We start from the raw sequence: 17653 nt of genomic DNA, 5'->3' as shown, positions 1-17653 counted from the left end.
AATTTCCCTTGGGCCTGTATTTTTAAATTTTTTTAATCATTTTTTTCAATTATAGTTAACATACAGTATTATATTAGTTTCAGTTGTACACCCAGTGGTTAGATATCATATAGCTTACTAAGTGATCATCCTGATAACTCTAGTACCCACCTGACACCATATGTACTTATTAGAATACTGTTGACTATATTCCCTGTGCTGTACTTTACATCCCCATGACTATTCTGTAACAACCTATTTGTGCTTCGTAATCCCTTCACCTTTTTCACCTCTCCCCCAATCCCCCTCCCATCTGGCAACCATGAAAATATTCTCTGTATTGCCCTAGCAAGTTTGGCTTAGTGGTTAGAGCATCGGTCCCGGGACTAAAGGGTCCCAGATTCAGTTCTGGCCAAGGGCACATATCTTGGTTTCAGGCCCCAGTCGGGAGGTAACCAATCAATGTGTCTCTCTCTCATCGATGTCTCTCTCTCTCTCTCTCCCCCCCCTTCCCACTCTCTCTCAAAAGCAATGGAAAAAATATATATATATAGTCTCTATCTATGAGTGTGTTTCTGTTCTGCTTGTTGTCATTTTACTGTTCATATTTTTTATCTTCTTCTCCTTCTTCTTAAAGAAGACCCTTGAACATTTCATGTGATACTGGTTTGGTGCTGATGAACTGCTTCAGCTTTTCTTTGTCTGGGAAGCTCTTTATATGTTCTTCAGTTCTAAATGATCACTATGCTGGGTAACATAAGCTTGGTTGTAAGTCCTTACTTGTCATCACTTTGAATATTACTTGACAATTCTTTCCGGCTTGCCAATTCCTTTTTGTTAGAAATCAGCAGACAGGCATATGGGTGCTCCCTTATAGGTAACTAGCTGCTTTTTTGCTCTTGCTTCTTTTAAGATTCCCTCTTTGTCTTTAACCTTTTGCATTTTAATTATGATGTGCCGTTGTGTGGGCCTCTTTGGGTTCCTCTTGTTTGAGACTCTCTGTACTTCCTGTACTTGTATGTGTATTTCCTTCACCAGGTTATAGATATTTTTAGTCAAATAGATTTTCAATTTCTTGCTCTCCCCCTTCTCCTTTTGGTTCCCCCATGATGCTAATGTTGTTATGCTTGAAGTTTTCCCAGAGGCCCCTTTACACTAGCTTTATTTTTTGGATTAGTTTTTTCTTTTTGCTGTTCTGATTGGCTGTTTTTTGCTTCCTTATACTCCAAATCACTGATTTGATTTTTGGCTTCATGTACCCTAATGTTGATTCCCTGTGAATTTTTCTTCATTTTAGTTAGTGTATCCTTCATTTCTTTTTTTAATGATTTCCATGTCCTTATTTATGTTGTTGAAGTTCTCTCTAAGTTCCTCTACTCTTCCCCTGATTTCACTGAGCACCCTTGTAACCAGTGTTTAAACTCTGCACCTGGTAGGTTGCTTGTCTCCATTTTGTTTAGTTCTTTTTCTGGAGTCTTGTTCTGTTCTTTCATCTGGGACGTGTTTCTTTGACTCCTCATTTTGGCACCCTCCCTGTGTTTGTTTCTATGTATTAGGTAGAGCTGCTACATCTCCCAGGCTTGGTAGAGCGGCCTAATGTAGTAGGTGTCCTGTAGGGCCCAGTGGCACCGCTTCCCCAATCACCCAAGCTGGGCACTCCAGGTGCCCCTGCCCCCACTGTGTGGACTGTGTACACCCTTCTGTTGTAGCTGAGCCTTGATTGCTGTTGGCACATCAAGGAAAGTGATTTAACCCCAGACTGATTGGCTGCAAGGACTGGCTGTGACCACTGACCACTGTGGAGGATCAGCTGAGCAGCGGCCCTCCCCACAGAGCACGGCTTCCTTCAGCAGGGCTCTAGTACCTACTGAGTCCACCCCTTGAGTGTGTCACTGTGGAGGTGGTTCGGTGGTGGTACTTGTATGTCATCTAAAGCTGTGCACCAGGTGTGCTGGCTCTGGGGCCTCCTGGGAGGTGCAGGCCAAGTCAGCCATCACCTCTGTTCTGCCCAGAGCCACCCACCTTGAGTTACAAAGTGATCTACAAACAAACGGCTGCTACTTGTGCTGGGCTTGGAGATGACCAGGAGAGGCCAAGCTGCAAACCACGGCTGGCTGCTGCTAGTGCCTGGCCTGGGGCCACTTAGTGATAGGTACAGAGCTCACTGAATCCAGATGCTGCTTGTTTGAGAGACTTTAGGAAGGTCTGAAGCGAGAGCCAAGACAGGCCAGGCCATTCAGATGGGCTTGAAAGTTGGGTGGGGTCTCAGGGAATCACCAGGGCAAGGCAAACTGTGATAGCCAGGTTGATGGAGACTCAGATATGGTGCCTGTCTGCTCTGTGGGGGAAGGACTCAGCAAAGGAACAATGGCCTCTGCCAGCAGTTCTGTCTGGAAGAAAGCTGTCTCCCAGCTCTCACCCTGATACCAAACAGTTCAGTTCCTCCCCATATGTCCCTGGGGCTTTTTGAGCAGCTATTCCAGTGCTGGAGCTCAGAGGGAAGAAGTCAAAGTGAGTCCATGTGCAGGCCCTTTAGGAGGAACTTCCTGGGACTCTAGCAGCCTCAGCCTCCCTCCTCAACACATGCTGATTTTCACAGCCAGAAATTATAGGGTCTTCTCTTCCCAGCACTGGCACCCTAGGCTTGGGGGCCTGGTGTGGGGCTGATACCCTTCACACCTGAGGGGGGACCTCCACAGCCGAGTCATCCCTCTCAATGTTTATCCACCACACCTGGCTGTGGGACCAGCCTGTTCTGTATCTCTTCTCTCCCCGCCAGTCTTGATGTGCCTTCTTCTTTAAATCCCTAGTTGTAGGACTTCCATTCAGCCAGATTTCAGGGGGTTCTGACTGATGGTTGTGCTGTAGATTAGTTGTAATTTTGATATGGTTGTAGGAGGATGCAAGCACCACATTTACCTATGCTGCCATCTTGACCAGAAGTCCATTAATGATTCTTGATTATTTTGCTTTGTGATGTCACCAAATTGATAAAGTTTTCATTTTGTTGTTAAGAAATTTTGTTCTATTTTGGGGGTAAACATCTGTCTTTAAAAGACTTTTCTTTCTCTTCTATCCATGATACGAAGGTAAATTAAACAATGCTTTTTGAACTCCTAAGTGTACTACAGTAAGGTTATTTGCCACAGATACTCGTCAGTATCTTGTTCCTCTAAATTGCAGTCCGAGGACCTGAGAATCACCCTGGATGTTAAAGATAAAGATGCCTAAAGCAGGTTCTCTGCTAAGTCCGCCAGGCATCCACACGGAGATGTTCCCCACGTCACTGATGCACAGTAACGTTTGAGAACCACCACTCTGGTGGCAAGAGTATTGTATTGAATTCATGGTTGGTTTCTAGCTGTATGTGTCAAAGTATATAAACAGGGAGAATATTAGACTGGGTGGCTCTGATGCCTTGGCAGCCACATGAGTAAGCCAGAGCCTGAGCCAGACTCCTCCACTCGAATCCAGGAAAATGAAACGTAAGACCAACCAGTCACAGCCAACTGGCTTGGCTTTCCCAAATAAGGCAACTGCATAACCTATAGCCAATCAGTTCATTTCTTTACTTCACTTCCGTGTCTACTTTATAAGAACCTTGCCCCTAGCTCTTGGTGGAGCACTCCTAACAATCTTTGGTTTAACCTGCTCCATTCAAATAGAAGTATGATCAAATAAATTCTTTTTTAAAAAAAAATAATGTGCCTCAGTTTACGTTTTAACAATGTCTGTACCCAATTATGTGCATTTGATGACATGACATTTCCCAGCGGCAGCTGGCTGCAGCTCTAACCCGGATTTGCCTTCTCTCCAGGCTATGTGGCTGATGCTGCAGACTGATGAGCCAGAGGATTTTGTCATAGCTACTGGGGAAGTCCACAGTGTCCGGGAGTTTGTAGAGAAGTCTTTTTTGCACATTGGAAAAACCATTGTGTAAGTATAATGAGAGCTGGTTCCTGGTCGCTCACAGACGTGCTGGCAGGGTCGCGTGCGCCTGCTGTTCTGCCCAGTCCTGTCCCCTCTTCCTCTGGTGTAAAGCGCTGCAGGCGGTTTCAGCCTGGAGCAGGGGCTTTCTCACTCACTGCATCCAGCTTCAGTATATTTTATGGGAGTGTTTATCACCATCCAAACAGTCTTTTTAAAATTTCTTTTGTCTTTTTTATTTTTTAATTTTTTTTACTTTTTGAAAGGTTTTAAGCCTTTTATTATGGTTTATATGTGGTGTACTATGATTTTACTGTAGCTAATTGTACTTTTACTGGTCAATATGGTAACGTTACACAATCTTTTTTAATACTTTCAATTTATATTTTAAAATTGTGAAACCATTGAAAACTTACTGAAAAGTTTCAACTGCATTACAATCTTCTTTTTTCTGAACCATAGAGAGTAGGTTGCCATCCTGATGCCCCATCACCCAGGACTTCTGTGTGTATTCCCTGAGAACACAGACATTTTTTCACATGAACACAGTGCAAACATCAATATCCAGAAATTCACCATGACAAACGGCTACCATCTAATCATCGGCTCTGACTGGAGTTTTGCCAGTTGAGTGAAAGCTCTACTGTACAGGGTTGGGCCAAAGTAGGTTTACATTTGTGGGTACACAAAACACAGAGTTTATTCTTGTATTCTTATTTCTTAATTATTGTATGGTTTTCCATACAAACAACTATAAACCTACTTTTGCCACACCCTGTATATGAAAATGATCTGGTTTATACTCATACATTCACTTTTGCATTAGAAAATTTTGAAGCAGATTTTTATTGGAATAGTTGAAAGATTTCTGGGAAATCATTATACATGGAAGATTGGAAGATTCTTTTTTGGGAATTTTTTTACTATGGTAAAAAATGTATATAACAAAATTTACAATTTTAAACATTTTTATTTTATTTTTTTATAAATGTTTTATTTTTATTACACTTGCAATTCAATATTATATTAGTTTCAGGTGTACAGCGTAGTGATTAGACATTTATATAATTTATGAAGTGATCTTCTGGATAAGTCTAGTGCACGTCTGATATGATATTATTGTTACATTATTATTGATTAAGTTCCCTATGCATACCTTGCATCTCGGGGACTATTTTCATAACTGACAATGTGTATTTCTCAACCCTCTCACCTTTTCACCCATCCCTCCAGCCTCCCCCCTCTGGCGACCCTCACTTTGTTCTCTGTATCAGTGAGTGTTCGTTTATCTTGTTTATTTGTTTAATTTGTTCTTTGGATTCCACATATAAATGAACTTATGTGGTGTTCGTCTTCCTCTGTCTGACTTACCTCATGTAGCACGATACCCTCTAGTCCGTCTATGTAGTCACAGGTGGTAAGATCTCACTTTTCAGGGCTAATATTCCAGTGTATATAATGCACCGCCTCTTTATTCAGTCCTCTATCAGTGGGCACTTAAGTTGTTCCCATACCTTGGCTATGGTAAATAATGCTGCAGTGAACACAGGGGTGCATATCCCTTTTCGAATTAATGTCTTGGATTTCTTTAGATAAATACCCAGAAGTGGAATTGCTGGGTCATGTGTTAGTTCTATTTTTAATTTTTTGAGGGACCACTCTGCTGTTTCCCATGCAGGCTGCACCAATTTGCATTCCCACCGACAGTGCAGGAAGGTTCCCATTTCTCCACACCCTCGCCAGCACTTGCTGTTTGTTGATTATTGATGGCAGCCATTCTGACATGCGAGGTGATACCTCACTGTGGTTTTAATATCATTTCTTTTATGATTAGTAACACTGAGCATCTTTTTCATATGTATGTCCTCTTTGGAGAAGTGTCTGTTCAGGTCCTCTGCCCGGTTTTTAATCAAGGATTTTAAAAAAGAGAGAGAGAGAGAGTACCTACCTCAGAGCTGTGGTGTGAAGACGAAGTGGGTTGACGTAAGTGAAGCGCCTAACAGCGCCCGATGCCCCTGCACCCTGTGTAAGTGTTTGCTGTCACTGAAGTGGGTAACTGGTTGAAAATACCATTTGTCAACAGTGAATAAAAGGGACAAGTAAAATGCAGACACAATAAGATTGGGCAACTGATTATATCTGGGGGACAATAAAAAGTAAAGAAGGTCACACTAATGTGTGAGCAGAGGCGTTAACAGCCACTTAGCAGAGAAAGGGAGCTGCAGGAGGAGCCAGCGTGCCCTGCGGCCGTGAGACGGGTCGTGGGTCTAAGGAACAGCTGTCTCCAGCACCTGACCCCTCCTGAGCAGTAAGTGGCCGTTTCTCAGAATTATAACACCTTCTCCTGAGTCTCTCTCCTGTAGAGCGTGCTTCTCAGACTCTCATTTTCTGTGGCTCACTTGGGGATCTTGTCAAAATGCAGATTTGGAATCAGTAGATCTGGGTGGGGCCTGAGACTCTGAATTTCTAACAAGACACGGAGTGGTCCATGGATCACGCTGCTGGTCCATGGATCACGCTGAGAGGCAAGGCCTGAGAGAACTGTAGAGCCTCCAGTTTAGAGTGATCCTTGGCAGTGGCCATGTCCTAGCCCTTGTCACTTTGACCTTGATTTTAGTCACCTGTAACTTTACCTTCCCTGGTGGGCTAGACAGCTCCCAAAGGGCAGACTCTGGTTCTGGCTGATTTCTGTGCCTTTCATTCTGCCCAGTGCAGACACACATTTGGTTTAAAAATCAATATTTTACTGCATCAAAAATGAAAAAGTAATTTTTGGAAGCAGGAGAATTTGATTGTGGAGGTGGTTGCAGGAGGGTAATTTCTAAAAAATGTAAAGACAAAAACTGCAGGGTTTCCCATGAGAACAGGTCAGTACCTGTAACGAGTTCAGTTCATTTTCCTCCTCTCTCCTTTTTCCTCGCCTCTCCAGTACTCATAAGATCATCTACATGCTAGTTGAATTTAATTACGATTGGATTGAATTTATCATCTGACAAAGTGAGGTAAAAAGAGTTCTCTGGACTTTCAATTTCTGCCATTAGTGAATTCAGGAATGCCTCAGAGCAGATGCAGAGCTCAAAACAGCAGGGGTCATAGAACCTACCTTTTTCCTTTCATATGGTTTGAAGGAGATAAACCAAAAGACGTCTGGAATCTCCAAAGTATAAAGCCAGAGTTTCTGGAAATGGCTTCTGGTTCAACCATGACTAAACTGATCTCTAATCTAAGATATTATCTTTGGTAATATCAGTCACCTCACACCAAAAAAACTATTAGAAACAATAAACAAATACAGTAAAGTTGCAGAATGTAAGATTGATGTACAAAAATCCACTGCCTTCCTATATACCAACAACGAAACTTCAGAAAAAGAAATGAAAACAACAATTCATTTTACGATTGCAACCAAAAGAATAAAATACCTAGGAATGTGTTTAACAAAGGATGTGAAAGACCTATATACTGAAAATCACAAAGCATTATTAAAAGAGACTGAAAAAGACACAACAAAATGGGAAAATATTCCGTGTTCACGGATTGGAAGAATCAACATAGTTAAAATGGCCATATTTCCCAAAGCAATATTCAGAATTTATGCAATCCCCATCAAATGCCAATGTCATTTTTTAAAGAAATAGAACAAAAAATCATCAGATTTGTATGGAACCACAAAAGATCCCGAAGAGCCAGAGTAATTCTGAGAAAAAGGAACAAAGCTGGAGGTATCACACTACCTGGCTTTAAATTATACTACAGAGCTCCGAGAATCAAAACAGCGTGGGATTGGCACAGAGACAGACACACAGAGCAGTGGACAGAATGGAGAGCCCAGATATAACACCACATGGATATGGACAATTTTTGACAAAGGCGCCAGTAACACACAACAGAGAAAAGAACTCATCTTCAGTAAACGGTGCTGGGAAACCTGGAAAGCCACGTGCAAAAGACTGAAACTGGGTTACAGTTTGTCCGCATGTATAAAAATTAATGCAAAATGGATCAAAGACCGAAATGTGAGACCTGAAACAATAAGTTACATAGACGAAAACATAGGCACCAAACTTATGGACCTTGGTCGTAGAGAACATTTTATGAACTTGACCCCAAAGGCAAGGGGAGTAAAGGCAAAACTAAATGAATGGGACTGAATCAAACTAAAATGCTTCTGCTCAGCAAAAGGAACTGACAACCAAACAAAGAGGCAGCCAGTGGAATGGGAGATGGTATTTGCACACAGCTCTGATAAGAGGTTAATATCTAAAATATATGAAGAACCCATACAACTCAGCACCAAACAAACAACCCAATCAAAAAGTGGGCAGAGGACCTGAACAGACACCTCTCCCCAGACGACAAACAGCCAATAGATATATGAAAATATGCTCAACCTCACTAGCAATTAGGGAAGTGCCAATAAAAACCACAATGAGATCCCACCTCACGCCTGTTAGAGTGGCTGTTATCAGCAAGACAAGCAATAGGAAGTGCTGGGGAGGCTGTGGAGAAAGGAGCCTCCCTCACTGCTGTGGGAATGGAGACTGGTACGGCCACTGTGGAAAGCAGTCTGGAATTCCTCAAAAAACTAAGACTTGAGCTACCATACAACCCAGCAATCCCTCTCCTGGGTATATACCCCAAAAACTTGAAAACATGTATTCACAAAGACATGTGCACCCCTATGTTCAGTGCAGCATTATTCATGGAGGCCCAGACATGGAGACCGCCAAAGTGCCCTGCAACAGAGGACTGGATACAGAAGATGTGGACATGTGCACAGTGGAATAGTACTCAGCCATGAGAAAGGATGGAACACTGCCATTTGTGACAACATGGGTGGACCTTGTAGATACTATGTTAAATGAAATAAATCAGTCAGAAAAAGCTAAGAACCATATGAGTTCACTCATATGTGGGATATAAAACTGGAACTGGTGGACACAGCAGTGTGGTGGCTGCCAGAGGGAAGGGGATAGGAGGGGGTGGGGAGTAGATGGAAGCAAACAGGTGATGAAGATTTGACTTTGGGGGGTGTGCACACAATGCAATATACAGATCTTGTATCATAGAGATGTACACTTGAAGCCTATATGATCTTGTTAACCAGTATCACCCCAATAAATTTAATTTAAAAAGTCCCCTCAGAGCCTAAGGAGCGCTGTCATTTACCCATTAATTGTTATGTCCCCAGCTCCACCAGCTCGTGATGAGTCAGGCTCTTTCAAATCAACTAACAATTTAATTTATAAAGTAGTTTGCATTACTTCAAAAATTATAATAGCAGCCTATCAAAATAACCTTGGAAACGGGAGAATGTTGAAGAGCTTATCTTTTTGGAAACGTTGACCCTGATTTTCTCTAACATTTTGCATTTTAAAACAGTTGGTGTTACTTAAATCCCAACACTAAGTGAAAGTCCATAGACCCATAACCAGTATCATTTTCTGTAGTAGTTTCACGGTAATTTGTTTGAGTTGCAATATGTAGAGCAAAATTTTTTAATTAGAATCACTTTACATGTCATTTTTTATTCCCTTACATTTCTTTTGTACCTAGCTACCTGACTTACAAATTTGAGTAAAAACATTGTACAAGAAACTAATTATATTAGAGGAGATTAAGAATAGAAGGCAGAAACATGGCCTTGATGCTGGGAGTTGAACTGTTGAATAAAAATAAAAAGCAGAAGGATATTAAATAATCTCGCACTGCAGTTTAGTCGCCCAGTACCTTTATGCCTTCTATTTTATTTCTTAAATCAGATATTTCATGTTTTGAGGAATTCCCCATATTCTTTTGTGGACTTAAAGATGCATGGTGGATTGGTTGTGTTGGGGTTGAGTTTTTACGTTTTTAATATAGAATTCACACTGCTGTTAAATGGCACCCAAAGCTCTTACTGAGAGTGCACTTTAGAAGTGAACGGCCTGCGCTCTAAGTGGAAGCCACTTCACACCTTGTTTTCGTGAACTAGGGCCCCTTTTGTCTGTGTTCTCCGAAGCAGCCAGCATGACATTTTATTATTAGGTGTCTTCTGTTAAGCTCCAAAAATTGTGACGGATGATATATATAAATTCTTATTTTTTCAATGTGTGAGATATTCGTGCAAATAAAGCCTTGAGCATAACGAAAGCATTTATATTAGGAAGGAGAGAAAAGTGAATGAGCATTTTTACTCATCAGAATTCTGTTGTTCTTAAGGGACTGAAACTGGGTTCCGAGTGGCCTCGGGGACATTTGGGTCCAGGATCTGCAGCTCTGACCTACTTCTCTGCCTTCTGACTGTACTGCTCTTGGAATTCTTGGAATGCCACCTTCGTTCCCTCAGCGCGTCCCCGTGACAGAGGATGTCATGGACAGTGTTTCTGAGGACGCACCTAACAGTCAAAGAGGAATAGAACCGTTTTGGATAGCTCCCACCTGAGAGAAATCCCAAGGAAGGATGCTGACTGTCCCCTTTGGGCCCTGTGGTCACCTCTAGACCAGTCCCTGGAGCCCGAGTTTGGGGTGGGCCCTGAGGCTCTGTCCTGTTGTCAGGGAGAGGACTCTACGCTGGGAAGCCCCGCAGGCGTCCCGGGTGCGTGTGCCCGGAGAGGAGCAGGGTCCACGGCGGGGACGGTACTCTAGAGTGAAGGCAGCGGGGGTCACTGGGCAGACAAAACAGCATGTTCACTGTAGCCCCACGCGTGCCCTGAGCGGCAGCCCGGTCAGCTTAAGGTCAGGGCCGGGGGACTGTCCACAGAGAGGGGAAGAGGCGCAGTGAAGCTGCGACCCTCGACGTTTGCTCCGCAGTGAGCGGTGCAGCCAGGGCTGAGCGCCTGTCTCCCACGCGGACGCCTTTCGTACCGCGCTTCCCGTCCCTCAAAAGCTTTGTGACGCGATGTTTCGCTGCAAACAGTGAAGTCACATGGCCAGCAAACAACTTGCTAAGCTAGCCCTCGGCCTGCGTGCCTCTCGAGAGAGAAGCCCGACCACGGTGCAGAGGGAGCCTCAGAAGCGAAGCCTCGGGCTGAGCACTCAAGAGCCCCAGCTCTGATGGAGAGAGATCTGAAGGACCTGTGAAGGATGGCTTTTCACGGCGTGTCACTCTGGCCTGTCACTGGAAGCATAGCCCCTGCTGTCCTGTCCTGTCCCAAAGCCCCTAGTGGCTGAAGCCCATCCAGGCCGCGAGGGAAGGAGGTAGGACTGGTGTCCGCTCCCCACCGGTGTGTCCCAGTGCGCACAGCGGCTGGCGTGCATGGGGCTCCGCAACACCCAAGCCGAGCCCAGAGGGAGGCCCAGGGACCAGCCTGTCTGAACGTCCTTCCACGAATGCCCATTGTCACCTAACTTCCCCACGTAAGGACAGTAGGAACTCCTTCCCCAGGACTCCTTCTCACACGGTGGCGACAGCTCTGTGGAAGCCACCGTGCTTCCTATCCCAGGAGCTACCAAGGAGGGATGATAAGGACCTCAGCTGATACCAAGGGACAGAGATGGCGAGGACGGGCCGACCCAAGGGAGACACAATCAACAGCACTCGTTGAATGATTGGACAGAGTGGGTGAAGGAGAGCTTGATCAGGGGGGCCGTCACGTGAGACGGAAGCCTGGCTGGTTTGGCTCAGTGGTTAGAGCATCAGCCCGCAGACTAAAGGGTCGGGTTCGATTCGATTCGATTCTGGCCAAGGGCACGTGCCTTGGTAGCAGGCTCGACCCCCAGTTGGGGCGTGTCCGGGAGGCAGCCAATCCATGTGTCTCTCTCACATCGATGTTTCTCGTCTCTCTCTCTCCCCCTCTCCCCCTTCCACTCTCTCTGAAAAGCAATGGAGAAAATATCCCCAGGTAAGAATTAAACAAAAAAAAAAGTGAGAAAACTTACTTTCCTCCCATCATTTTTACCCACTGTGGTGTTTGTGGGTAAAGGAAGGTGAGAGAGATTTTCTCTGCACTTCTGGACTTTCTCTAACTCGTGTTACATGCCTTTCATATCAGACACACTGATCCATATCTGACCATTCTCACTTTAGCTGTTTTAAGATCTGTTGTCACTTCTCATTTCTGCTCCTATTTTTGAAAATATCTGTTGTGATTTTCACTGAAGAAGCTTGTAAAATGTGTTGCCATCTACATATTTAGACTTGGCACAGATATTTGCTCTTGAAGTCTTTGACATCGTTCAAGTGATTTTTGCTTTGAAGTTACCAGGGGATAGCACATTCGTTTGCGTTTGGATGAGTAGAAGACGCTCCGGGCAGGTCGGCCCCACGCGCAGTCCTGAAGGGAGCTGAGGTTCCCAGCTGGCCATGGGTACTGAGGAGGCACCTTTGTGAGCCAGGCGTTTTCTCCTAAGAACATTACAGGGTGTGCATTTGTTTGTTTGGAGGAGGTTGCATTGTTGGTGTTTTGTTTTAGTGTTTTCTTTTGCCTTTCACTTTCTCATTCGTTTATTCCTGAGTAGTGTGAGAAGGAAACTCCTCTTCCACGGTTCCAGTGATAGTAGCATAACCAGCAGGCAATTATTCATCTCGACTGACCTTCTGCCATCCATCTTGCTAGGTTTTGAAGTTGTGAGAGCAGCCTGCAACCTGTGAGACCACTGTCTGCTGCTTGGGGCGGGGCCAGACGTCCAGCCAGTGGAAGTACCGTCATGGCTGTGATACTGTATCTACATTTCAGTAAAAACAGCGAGGGCAAGAATTATTATACAGTTTAAAAGAAACTCATTTCTAAAATCTGCTGGCTGGCATACTGACGTTCTGAGTGCCTCACATTCTTTCCCTGCTAGGGAATTGTTCCACGGGGGGACTTCTGAGCCCTGGCCCTGGAGCACGAGGGGAGAGGACTGTGGAAGAGGGGCCTGTGTGTGGAGCTTCTCGTATGGCTCCTGCACTCCTGCGCCGGGCAGGCGGGACTGTCAGGTCGCACGTGGGAGAAACACATCCTTCCAGTCCGGCATTTCTGAGAAACAGGTTTTCTCGTGACACTTCCAGAGCTCCTAGGGGAAAGCCGGGAGAAGGACATCACGTGGGCCTGCACCTCTCCTCTGGGAATGTCACGCCTGTAGGTGTGCACAGGTGCACCAAGCATTCCTCCCCTGACCAGCGCCTGGGAGCCCCTGACCCCCACCCAGCCTTCCCCCATTGCTACCTGTTTCTTTGATGGCCATATCTAGTGAGCGAAACCTGAGCTGCTGAGTGATAGAAATGCAGCCCTTGTGAGACACCCACCAGGCAGAATCTGTCGCTGGAGCTTGGAACTCACTCACTGGGAAGCCTGCAGAGCTATTCCTGAACGCAGGGACTGTGGGAACTTCCTGGACATACTCTAAATAGAACCAAGCCTTCGGAAGTAACTGCATAGGGTTTAATAATCACAAAGAGATTTGGACTTTTCATATAAGCTTCAACTTACCACTGAAAGAGAATTTCACCCCCTCCCTCCCTCCTTTCTTTCTTCTTTGTCTTTGTCTCTGGAAATATAAGCCCTACTATCATTTATATTTATAACTTCTAAGATACTTGGGATTTTCACGTATGAAAAACAAACTATAACTGCCTAAAGGGATGTGGCCCTCTCCTGAAGCAGCAGGTTTTGCATTATTAGCAGGTATAGGATCTAATCAGAGCCCTGATGTTTCCTGTGTCTGAGGCTGAGGAGCCCTCATTTCATGTCATGTACAGTTGATGCAACTCACTGGGCAAGCAGGTCGATTTAAATTCTTTAACTGAGGATTCATTAGACCCTCAAAATAACCACTGCCTCTACATGTTGCCGAATGAAACAGCCAGCATAGTACCTAACACATAGTAGGTGCTCAGTAAACATGCTCTCTGCCCACTCGTTTTTCTCTCACACCCAGACTTATCTAAGAGGATCAGAGGCATTTTCTTGTCCTGAGACATGTAGACTCTAAGTGGGCGACCATGGGAACCTATTCTTTACAAACAGGTACAAATAGATTGTGTTATCATGCCAATTTATTATTATATCAGCACCAAAGCAACAGCACATGATCCGGAGCGGAGTGGTGCCTGTGGAAGGTGGACCTGAGCAGGCCTCTGGCCACAGTGGGAGTCATGGATGGTAGTTAGGAGGAAAGCATTCCGAGTGGGTGGAACGGCATGAGAAAAGGCGTGGGGGCAGGAGTTACTAAACTGTGTGGGCAGTGGGCAAGCGGGTAAGCTGGGTTGGACCAGCCTGACCACATTGGGGCACAGGAAGAGATACCCACACCTACTGTGCCTTCCACTTCCCCACACGCACTGTCTAGCTCTTACCTTAGGCATCCTCCTGTGGCCCACACCCTACCTCTAACCACATCCTGCTAGGTGCCCTCCCTAGTCCTCTAACAGCACCCTGTCTGCCCTCTGCCATCATCAATACACTGCACTGTGGTGGCCACTGGGCTCCAAGCCTCTTAAGGACAAAGACCATGGCTTGCTTGCTCATGTGTGTGTCCTGGGTGCCTGGCTTAGCTTACTGCCTAGCATTTAGTAGGTCCTCTGTGCAGATTGTGGAAGGTGGGAGGAGGGGCGATGCACAGATAAAGTTGGCCAAGTGGGGGCTGGGCAGATGAAGAGGCCCTGAACTGTGGCTGCAACTCTCACACAGACCTGGAGCACTAGTCCTGGGATTGCCACCTTCCCCGGCCCCTGAGCCGGACAAGACCTCCATGTATGCTGCCGACTGCTGTAAGCAGGAGAAATGCCACCTACGTTCCTTGGGAATGGGCCACCTTAGCTAAGTTAAAATAAATAAAAATGCAGCAGGTGGATAGAGCCGGTTACTGTCTGTGAACAGGACAGCATGGGAGCTCTGAGGCGCAAGAGGAAGCCAGCTGCGCATTTCAGTCTCCCTCCGTTGCCTTCTGGTCTGGTGGTGGATTTGGTCTTTTGGCCACCTCATTAGGCACAGCCGTACAAGGCTTTTACCATTGAGTTAATTATACCAGTCGTGTTTGCTATTTAATAGTTTCTCAGTGATGCTGATAGATAGGAGAAAGCAAGGGAAATATTGCGCAGTTGACAACTCTTACGGAAAATGTTTGGGTTGGAAGTAGGGTATGGGCCCAGGGAGGATGCCCCATACAAATGACTGTGCCCTTTCAAGAGAGCCCCCCATTCTGCTCAATTCCACCTGTGAGGGAGAGGTGTCATCTGAGCCCTTCCCCATGAGGCCTTTGGTAGGTTGTTCAGCCCCTTAAACTCCTTTCCCCCCACATAGAAACTGCAGGTTGTATGCCTGCGGGACTCGGCGTGGGGACCCGTCAGCTGACAGTCCGAAAGGCCCGCTGTGTGGGAGGCGAGAGGAAAGGCCGCCCAGCGACTTGAGCAGCCTCCACGAACAGTGTGCAGTGGGTTTAAATCTCACATTTCTTATTGTAGTTGACTATTTATTAAGTGCATGTAAAAGCTGGAAACCCATCATTTAAAACAGTTGTTTTTGATGTAAATAAAATGTAGCGAGACTGAGGGTGAATGGAGACGAAGGAGTTTCCACTTTGCAGGATGGAAAGGCCTCTGTCCTCACATGCACACAGCACAGCCTTCACATGGGGCTGACCTTTCAGAATCAGGGCAGGTTTTGTGTTTAAAACAGTGGTCCCTGAACCAAAAATCTGTACCCTGCCCTCCCTCTCCTGTTCTGCCCGACCCCTTTGCGGAGCAGAGCCGCCTCCTACCTTCTCCGGAAACCCTGGGTCATCCCTCCCTCCTCTGCCGGCACCCCTTCCTCACTGCTCCTGCCCATCAACATCTTGACACTTTGAAATCCAACCATCTTTTTAAAATGTACCCCCACCGACACTCATTCCTTCCAGACCCTGCCCTTCCTCTCGCCTCCCCGCTGGGCTAAAATGTACCAGAGAGCTGCCTCCTCACTGCCTCCCTTCCCTCCCCCTCAGGCCAGTCACCTCTGCCCCAGACTCCATCAACGCTGCTCTTTCTAACGTCCCCAGGGGCCTAAGCCCATGGACCTGTTTCAGTTCTCGAATCCCCAGCACCTGGCAGTGGAACCCTCCCTCCCTTGGCACACACCGCTCCCCCCTTCTCCACCTGTCTGGAGCGTGCCTGCCCTCCGCGCTTCTCCACCCGTCCCCAGGGTGCCTGCCCTCCCCCAGGGTGCCTGCCCTCCCCCCTTCTCCACCCATCCCCAGTGGGCCTGCCCTCCCCCCTTCTCCACCTGTCCGGAGGGTGCCTGCCTCTCCCTGGCCGGCGCCCCAGTCTGCAGACTCCATCGCCTGCCCTTCCTCAATGGGCAGCTTCCTCCGTGGAGGGTGTGGCAGCTGGAGCGTCAATGGCTGTCCAGAAGGCAGAGTGGGGGCAGATGTGCGGGAGGGAAGCACTGGGTTTTCAGGGCAGGTGGGCAGAGCAGAAGCCCTGGGGCAGAGCTCCGGCTGGGCAGGCCTTGTAGAGGGAGCCACAGGAGGGCCTTGGTCAGTCAGCCTGGGGTTGTAATGCTCCTGTTGGTAATGAGTTTTTCCTTCATTATAGTGTTTTGTTTCCCCCCAGTTAATTTAGCATAATTTAAACTCCAGTCATTCTCCAGGAATTGTCAGAAAGCCCAGCAGTTTCCCGCCTCCACCCTCCCGCTACATCCTCGCTGCCACTGGAGAAACTCCGTGGCCCCGCGGGCAGAGGCCCTTGTCCTGGTTCACCTCCGCTGGTGTTTGCCCGCTGTTCTGTTCTCTCTGGACAGCCCCGTCTGTCACACTGTTGCACCTGCTGCTTTTGCATTTAGCTCCATGCTTCTAAGTAACATATTTTTATTGCTGGCTCTTGACCTTTTTTCCTTCTAGACATTATCTACCTGTTGGCCTCCTCTTACTCAAAACAAGGGTTTTGATCTCTTTCCTTCCCTTGCCCCATCCCTCCTTTCGCTTAACACTGTCGTTATATTTTAATTTTAGGTTACTTAGTGTTACGTTATCATGACTGATCAATGTTATTCATTCTAGTAAACCGCAGTTACTTTTTCTTTTCTGTACAGTTGTCACTTTATCATCGCTAACTGCCCCCAAGGTCGCCCAGCCCGTGGGTTACTCTCTCCGCCTGTCTTTCTGTAGCAGGCCTCTGGTGACCTCCTTCATGCTCATCAGAGGGTTCTCTTAGCCACTCGCCTAAGCTGGGTCTCCTATTTGCTGGCATCTTTTAAAAAACTCCTTGGTTTGGTGAAACAAAATCTTAATGAATTTCAAGCCTAGTCCCACCCGTTAGTTTTGTTTGGGGGGTGGGGCCCCTTCTCTCTGGAAATGGTCCTTCTTTTGCTCTGATCAGCTCTCCTGATTTACTTTTAGGTAATTACTTGCTCTGCTCCGTTTTCTGTCCTCTCTGGAAACCCCATTATACTGACCTCTTGAGGCCGTCTTCTGATTTTTGTCTCCCTTCTGAGATTTTATGTCTACAGTTTTTTGCTCTACTTTCTGGGAGATTTCTTCAACTCTATCTTCACAATCTTCTCTTGAATTTTTAATTTCTGAATTTTTTTTCAATTTCTAAAATCTTTTTCTTAACTGTCCTTTGTTCTATAGTATCTTGTTTCTTTGACGCCGTCTCTGAGCGTCTTAATGGTGGTGTATGTGTGTTTCTTAATTATCTTCCTTCATTGTTCTGTTTCCTTTCCAGTTGCTGCGTTTTGATTTGTTGTGATTTGTCTTTCATGTATGTGGTTTTGCTCACGTCTGTCTGGTAATCCTTGGTTTTCCGCTCATGTCTAAAAGGTGGGCTTACCAGCTAATTGGGAGTTCCTGAGAACATGGAGCTCGTTGG

At 46.1% G+C, this 17653-nt stretch overlaps 1 protein-coding gene across 2 annotated transcripts in view; it reads left to right on the top strand.

The window, feature by feature from the left end:
• The window catches only part of GMDS (GDP-mannose 4,6-dehydratase), a 572762-nt gene that overhangs the window by 459203 nt on the left and 95906 nt on the right, over positions 1–17653 (top strand). The window contains exon 8 of one of the 2 annotated variants that reach the window (XM_081144604.1): positions 3797–3915. The exons of the other annotated variant lie outside the window; for it this stretch is intronic. Within the exon in view, the coding sequence (XP_081000730.1) occupies positions 3797–3915 (119 nt within the window). The remainder of the gene's footprint in view (positions 1–3796; positions 3916–17653) is intronic. 2 annotated transcript variants of the gene reach the window in all.

This window comes from Miniopterus schreibersii (assembly GCF_964146895.1).
Source record: "Miniopterus schreibersii genome assembly, chromosome: 8".
In the NCBI taxonomy this organism is placed as follows: domain Eukaryota; kingdom Metazoa; phylum Chordata; class Mammalia; order Chiroptera; family Miniopteridae; genus Miniopterus; species Miniopterus schreibersii.
Note: the sequence above shows the minus strand (reverse complement) of the source record. Positions and strands in the feature narration are given on the sequence as shown.